The following is a 7438-nucleotide window of genomic DNA, read 5'->3' on the forward strand; positions in this document are numbered from 1 at the left end:
AAGCCTCAAATTGCTTTAACTAAAATTCTCGTCATCGCTTTATATATTCCAACTTTCGCTGATTTTCGTTTCCTTTGTTACGAACTGTCTTCCAGATCTAAACACAGAGCATGTTATGACGTAACAATGCCAAAGTGAGAGGTCGTCTTTGTTTCGTCACTGTTGCATTATCACGTGATAATTAGTAAGCGACAGAAATAGAACGCGATACCTCCGTGTGTTGGTAAACATGGTATCTAAGATGTTAATTGTGACGAGAAATAATAATTGTGACGAAACACAGACGATTGACCCGTATCATCAAATTCCAAAACACGACGATTAAAAAAATCTTTCTAATTTTGGTAAAAAACATAAAAACGAAATAAAAAAGCAACATTTTACAAAATCTGCCATTTTAATGTCCAATAAAATTTTAGTTTTTAATTTGCATAACTTTTAGCAGGTGTAGTAATCATAGAAATCGAATTTTGTAAATTTTGTTCCATCCGCATGGTGGTGTAGTTGGTAACCATGGAAACAAGTAATCGGAAATTTTGTTTCAACTTTTATTAAGTTTGTGTTAAAGTTACAGCAGTTAAAGTTAATGAATATTTGATTAATTAATTGTTTATTGTTTCGCGATGGCCGAATCAAAGATCGGCTACGGTCGAAATCAAAGAAATGACGTCATGAGTAGGGCGACAACGATTCAAAGTCATCGTCCAACGACTGGTTAGTTGTTTACAAAATTTTCGAACATTTTTTAAGTTTTATTAAAGTTTAATAAATTGTTTGAAACCTGTCTGTAAAATTATGTCGTATACATTACGAAATGGTTTCACTCAATATTATATAAAGTCGTTTATTTTTCTTTGCCGACGAAATGTTTTATTTTGCAACATTGTAAGATCTGGGAATACTTGAATACCATGTAAGTTGGAATACAAGTCTGCTGTGTGCAATTTCAAATACCGGCAGTAGTAAAGATCCTGGGGGGGGAATTTTTTATTCTGAATAAATTTTTGTAGATTTTGCACAAATTAAAAAAAAATTTAACTTAGAGTCATAACATTTATGGTTTTTGACCAAAGTATATTTGTTACAGGCGCATCAGAGATAGTAATCCCCCACAATGCAGTTGATGAAGAGAAACTACGTGCACGATTGGTGTCACGTGCGCCCATGCAGGCCCCTTCGTACAATTCGGCGACGTTGGGCTTGAGGCGCGTTACCAAAGCACAACTCGCGACAAAGGAACGCGAGAAATCGGTCAAACTTGAACCTTTGGTGGGTGGAATGATGTTTCTATGTTTGAGGTGGAATGGTGTTTCTATGTTTGAAGTGGAATGGTGTTTCTATGTTTGAAGTGGAATGGTGTTTCTATGTTTGAAGTGGAATGGTGTTTCTATGTTTGAAGTGGAATGGTGTTTCTATGTTTGAAGTGGAATGGTGTTTCTATGTTTGAAGTGGAATGGTGTTTCTATGTTTGAAGTGGAATGGTGTTTCTATGTTTAAAGTGGAATGGTGTTTCTATGTTTGAAGTGGAATGGTGTTTCTATGTTTAAAGTGGAATGGTGTTTCTATGTTTGAAGAAACTTTCCCACACTTTTTACTGATAGCGTGTTTAACGACTGTCATTTTGCTGCTAATCCCATTCTCTTCATTCGGTTTAATTAATTTGTTCTTCGCTGTCGTATGCAAACAAATAAACTATGTTGATTTTATTCGTCCCTCCCTCCCCAGCCCACCCTGGCCACCTTCCAAGCCCACAACCAACCCAGTTACATCCAGGAGCAAAACAGACGTGCCATCTTGAACCAGATGCGCCTCCCACAACCCCCCTCTGTTGCCAAGTCAACGGGGGTCATGGGAACCACGTTGTCACGGAAACGATCGGCAACAGTGGGTGCGACGATCGGACGATCGCTCGGAAGTGCTGACGATAAATTGGTGAATAGCGATTGTTACTCAGCATTTTCTTGATGACTTAGCATTTTTTTATGATTTACCATTTTTGAATATTTTAATTTAATTTATTTAAGTTTTGTTGATATTTCTTCACAATCTATTCAAAAATATAAATAAGATTTCTATTATTTTATATTTGACTTTCCGTATAAAATAATATATTATATTTATATATATATAATGTTTCTATGTACCTATTTAAGGACCCCCCCCCCCCCCCTATCGCAGGTGCTTCCCCCTCTTACCCCTAAAATATCGAAAACGGAGCCCCCACAAAAGCCCCACCACCCCAGAGCCCTCACAATGGACACAGCGTTAATCTACCGGCTCACCCTTGAGGAAATATTAGCGGCAGATATCCGGGATCCGCTTCAGATCACGAGGATTGTGAAGGAAAAGTAAGATACGTGTTTCTATGTTTTGTGCGGCATTCGGTGAACAAGTTTTATTATTTCTATTTGTTTCTATACGTTTACGTTCTTACGTGTGTGTTGTGTTTAAAGTCATGAAAATGGAATATTGGATATTATTATGTATTTATGTGTTTAGGAAATGGTCTTTTTATTTTATTTATATATTATTTCACTGTATTTATGTTTTTCTGTGTCTGTTCAATATTTCTATGCATTCTTACACTACTTGTATTTATATACTATTTCCATGAATTTATATATTATTTCCATATAACTAATATAACATTTCTATGTCCCCAGTCGCAGAATTGGATTCTTGTATCTCACGCCTCGTGTGGACAGATCGTCGAACGACTACTCCCCATATAACTTACGTATCGTAACGCATGATTGCATTAACGCGGACGACTACTTGACCGTGAGTTCGCAGGGCGTGACGCGCGTGCAGGGAGGCGAAACGGAGTTCACTGAACTGGAACGATGGGAACAGGAGTATAGGTGATGTCATAATGCTGATTGTGGTTGAATGAATGTTGTATGGAGCGTATTTGATGTCATAACGCTCATTGTTGTGTATCATTGTGAATGAATGATTCCCGTAAACTTACTCGTAACGGGGCCAAATTTTGTTCAAATCTCAGGTCTTTTCCAATAACCTTACCCATATAGAATTATAGTCACATACATATATAAGAACTGCGAAAATAAATTGGTTGATATATTCCAGATACTACTGTCAACTGACCAGCATTGGAACTTTCAGTTTGTTCAGGAAATGGAAATCGTTTGCAGTTTGGAGATTTAATGTTCGACATCATAAAACATCACAGAGGAGGAAAGCTTTGCAGGAGAATCTCTTCTTTTTAAACCCCGTAACTTATATTTGTTTTTACCCATAGCGTGTCCTAAGAACTGTCGTTTTGCTGTCGATTCCCTTCTCTTCGTTGTTTCATTTATTCTGATCTTCGCTAAAGTTATGTTATGTTGTAACGGGGGTCGATACCAACCCCCCAAAAACAATATACACCCACCAACTAACCCCCTCCTCCCCGCAGTCCCTCCGCCCCGCCCTCCTCAACGTGAGGGAGATGTGTTATAGGATCAGCGACATGGGATTATGTAGGATAGAGAAGGGATACACGTACCGTCTTGCACAATTCCGAGACGCGCAATTTCATCAACTTAACGAGGTGCAAGGACGATTGGCCGAGTTCCGCGATCTCATTAAGGAGGTCGTTCGTAGCGCATGCAGGTGACATAGATATCTTATATTAACATAGATATCATATATTAGTTTACATTATATAAGAATGTTTGAAAGCCATGTAGATTTTTATTAAAATGCTTGAATTTAAATTTTATTATTCATAAACATAACAGACAGTTTTATAAAGAGAATTGTCGTGTACCACTATTATACACCCCATCTAACCCTTATATTTAACCCCAGGACGGCATTATTAGAAGCCGGCTTCACCCCTGATGATTATTTCTACGATGTGGAAAGCCCGGGGGTGATGGGGTACGGGGAAGATGGCCAACCCATACCAGGTATTCCACATATTTATCTTTGTTTGTTTTAGTTAAATAATTGCACCTGAATTTCCATACTTTTACCCATAGCGTGTTTTTAATGTTTTGCTGCTAATTCCCTTCTCTTCGTTGTTTTAATAAATTTGATATTTCTACAAACTAATTTCTAAAACTTGATAAATTGTTTATAAGCATATCTGTATATAATTAATACATTGTTCGCACAGGCACTGCTGGTTCATCGATGCTCGTACAATCACAGATCGAAGATATGTTCGGGGACGCCCCGGATAAAATGACGTACACGGAACAAGCAAACAAACGATCGCATTGTAGACGATTGTCAAGCTTTATAAGGTATTGTAGTGTCATAATTGTTGGTGTGTTGTCATAATTGTTTGTGTGATGTCATAATTGTTGGTGTGATGTCATAATATTGAATGTGTTAATGGATAAATGTAACCTATGGGCAGAAACGCAGTCATTATAACACAGGTGTTCTGTTTCATACACTTCGTGCCCGCTTACAAGTTACCACGTATGTAACTTATTTATCCTCGCATGGTGGGGCAACGACAGTCGTTATAACACGGGTGTTCTGTTTCATACACCACGTGTCTGCTTACAAGTTACCACGTATGTGACTTATTTACCCTCGCATGGTGGGGCAACTACAGTCGTTATACCACGGGTGTTCTGTTTCATACACTTCGTGCCCGCTTACAAGTTACCACGTATGTGACTTATTTACCCTCGCATGGTGGGGCAATGACAGTCGTTATAACACAGGTGTTCTGTTTCATACACTTCGTGCCCGCTTACAAGTTACCACGTATGTAACTTATTTATCCTCGCATGGTGGGGCAACGACAGTCGTTATAACACGGGTGTTCTGTTTCATACACCACGTGTCTGCTTACAAGTTACCACGTATGTGACTTATTTACCCTCGCATGGTGGGGCAACTACAGTCGTTATACCACGGGTGTTCTGTTTCATACACTTCGTGTCCGCTTACAAGTTACCACGTATGTGACTTATTTACCCTCGCATGGTGGGGCAACAGCAGTCGTTATAACACAGGTGTTCTGTTTCATACACCACGTGTCCGCTTACAAGTTACCATGTATGTAACTTATTTATCCCCGCATGGTGGGGCAACAGCAGTCGTTATTACACGGGTGTTCTGTTTCATACACCTCGTCCCTGCTTACGTGATACATATGTAACTTTGTAGGTGATTGTTTTTCATACATGGCTGGCAACTTGTCGAGAGGCTAGCACTATAACCAGTACCCTACATCACCAATTATAACATGGTATCATATGTAACTATGACATAACAATGTACATTATGACACAGGTTAGCTGATTATTTGATCGTAAACACAATGCACGTGCTGGCCGTCAACTCGGTGTCAACGTTGTTGAATTATTTGACAGAACAACTTCAACAAACGCCAACAGAGGAAGAAATATTGAGCTGGGAGGGTGTAAGTGGGGGTTGTGGGGTTAGGGGGGGGGTGGGGTCGGAGGGTTGTGGGATCGGGGGGTGGGTGTATAGGGGATTAAATACTTAAGCTTAAATAAACGCTTGGGAGGATGTAATTGGGGTAGGGGTTGTTGGGTAACCATGGGTCAATTGACCCAACATGCGTATGCGGGTTTACCAGTTTTCATTGGTGCTAAGATTTTAAAACTCATTGTGAAAACATTGTGATGTCACACATGATCCTATTATTAAGCTTCACTTGTAACAAAGACTCATTGTTTTCATTGTTATATAATAATAGATTCATTGTATGCAGATGTCATGTGATATCTGTTTATTTGAGTGATTATAATATGTTTGTTTTTGTAATGACCATTATTTTAGCAGCCACGCTTTTATTTGACATTTTAACTCAAGTAGTTTTTACCCAAAGCATGTTTTAACGACCGTTGTTTTGCTGCTCATTTATTTCGTTGTTTTAGTAATTTGATCTTCGCTATCGTATTCGAAGAGATAAATACTAGTATTATGTTTATTTCACAGGATTCCCCGGTTGAGGAAACGAAAACATCGACCGTTGTCACCGCGGTACCAGGTGTGTAATATATGATGTCTATGTTGGGCTATTTTATCCTCGCTTATTAACTGGTAGCACCGTAAATGTTTTGAACCTAGAGGATGCTGGATTCAAGGCTCGTCGCTGCCACCATTGTGGTGTCTGTGTTTTTAGGCAAAACACCTTAATTGCTCCAACCCAGTGGTCCCTAATGGGTTGTCCAGTATTGTCAGCCATTCATTAAAACAATCAACCACAAAGTGGTAACTTGTAATCGGGCACGAGGTGTATGAAACAGAACACCCATGTTATAACGACTGTCGTTGCCCCGCCATGCCTCAATAAACAACCCCATCACACCCCCTACTAACCCCATTTACCCCAAGGGGCTGGGGAAGAAGAAGAAACCCCCGTTTTACCCCCATTATTCTTGACCGAGTTTGACTTGGACGTAACATTGTTGTCGTTTTCACCAAACGTTGATGATTTCCACGAAGCTTTGCAAGATGTCATTACAAGGTTGGAGGGAAAACATAATAATAATAGCTGAATTTGCATCTTCGATTATGATAACAAAAAACTGGAGGGTTTAGAAAAGCTAAAAGACGAGTAGTAATTGTAAAACAACGGTTGTTAAAACACGCTTATCGATAAATTAGAAAGAGGAAATAAAGTTTTGGATGAAAGGCGTGACCGTTACACTTAAGTGTGTTGGCATGAGTATAAGCATGGATGCATACACCACTTAAGTTAATGTTGTAGTTATCTAATGATGTAACTTGCTACCACAGGTTCCAGGAGACCGTCCTCTCCGTGTCCAACCTCGTTGTTGATTCTTACTTCGATGCTTTTACGCGCCCGATTATCAACAGCAAGTTTGAGGAGAAAACGTGCGGGGACGGGCCGTCGTTGTCGGCCATGTTTGATGATGATAGAAATCTTATAAAGCTCATCTCAGACATTAAGGTGGGCATAGAAATCATATATTCATAAAAACAAATATAGTTAGTAATATATTTAGGTTGAATATAGAAATAATATAATCAGTTAAAACACAGGTTTGCTCTCGCACAAACTAGCGAATATTTCCTGGGCAAGACACTTTATTTGTTCAACCCAGTGGTCACTAATGGGTTGTCGTCTTAGGATGTGCCTTACTGTAGGACCTCTACCATATAAAAAAGAATAAACATAGAAATATAATGATTTAAACATAGAAATAATATGCAGGAGTCGATCAGCAAGGCGTTCCACACGGCCGACTTTTACTCGGAAACTTTGTCGCACTTCCAGGAGTTTTATCGCGAGAACGAACTTTTGGACCTCAAGGGGTTGAAGGACGGGGACCATGGGGTGGAGTAAGTTGTGGGGGTTATGTAGGGGGGTAGGGGGTCTCCCTAATGCATGACTTAATGTTGCAGAATGTTTATTAAAGGAAGTAAAGTATTGGTATTATAATGCATACTTGGAAAAGTTCTGCATGGGTTAGTAGAG

General features: G+C 39.2%; 1 protein-coding gene across 1 annotated transcript in view; it reads left to right on the plus strand.

Annotated features, from left to right (window-relative positions):
• Nucleotides 1-530: 530 nt before the first annotated feature.
• The window catches only part of LOC100185959 (dynein heavy chain 6, axonemal), a gene marked incomplete at its 3' end in the record, with an annotated part of 27460 nt that continues 20552 nt past the window's right edge, over nt 531-7438 (plus strand). Inside the window, exons 1-14 of the mRNA XM_018812400.2 lie at nt 531-714; nt 1088-1269; nt 1726-1932; nt 2179-2348; nt 2664-2861; nt 3091-3235; nt 3419-3615; nt 3814-3914; nt 4124-4253; nt 5260-5389; nt 5932-5983; nt 6331-6463; nt 6736-6910; nt 7175-7302. Coding sequence (XP_018667945.2) covers nt 624-714; nt 1088-1269; nt 1726-1932; nt 2179-2348; nt 2664-2861; nt 3091-3235; nt 3419-3615; nt 3814-3914; nt 4124-4253; nt 5260-5389; nt 5932-5983; nt 6331-6463; nt 6736-6910; nt 7175-7302 — 2039 coding nt within the window. The remainder of the gene's footprint in view (nt 715-1087; nt 1270-1725; nt 1933-2178; nt 2349-2663; nt 2862-3090; nt 3236-3418; nt 3616-3813; nt 3915-4123; nt 4254-5259; nt 5390-5931; nt 5984-6330; nt 6464-6735; nt 6911-7174; nt 7303-7438) is intronic.

Source organism: Ciona intestinalis, chromosome 7, assembly GCF_000224145.3.
Source record: "Ciona intestinalis chromosome 7, KH, whole genome shotgun sequence".
NCBI classification, from domain to species: domain Eukaryota; kingdom Metazoa; phylum Chordata; class Ascidiacea; order Phlebobranchia; family Cionidae; genus Ciona; species Ciona intestinalis.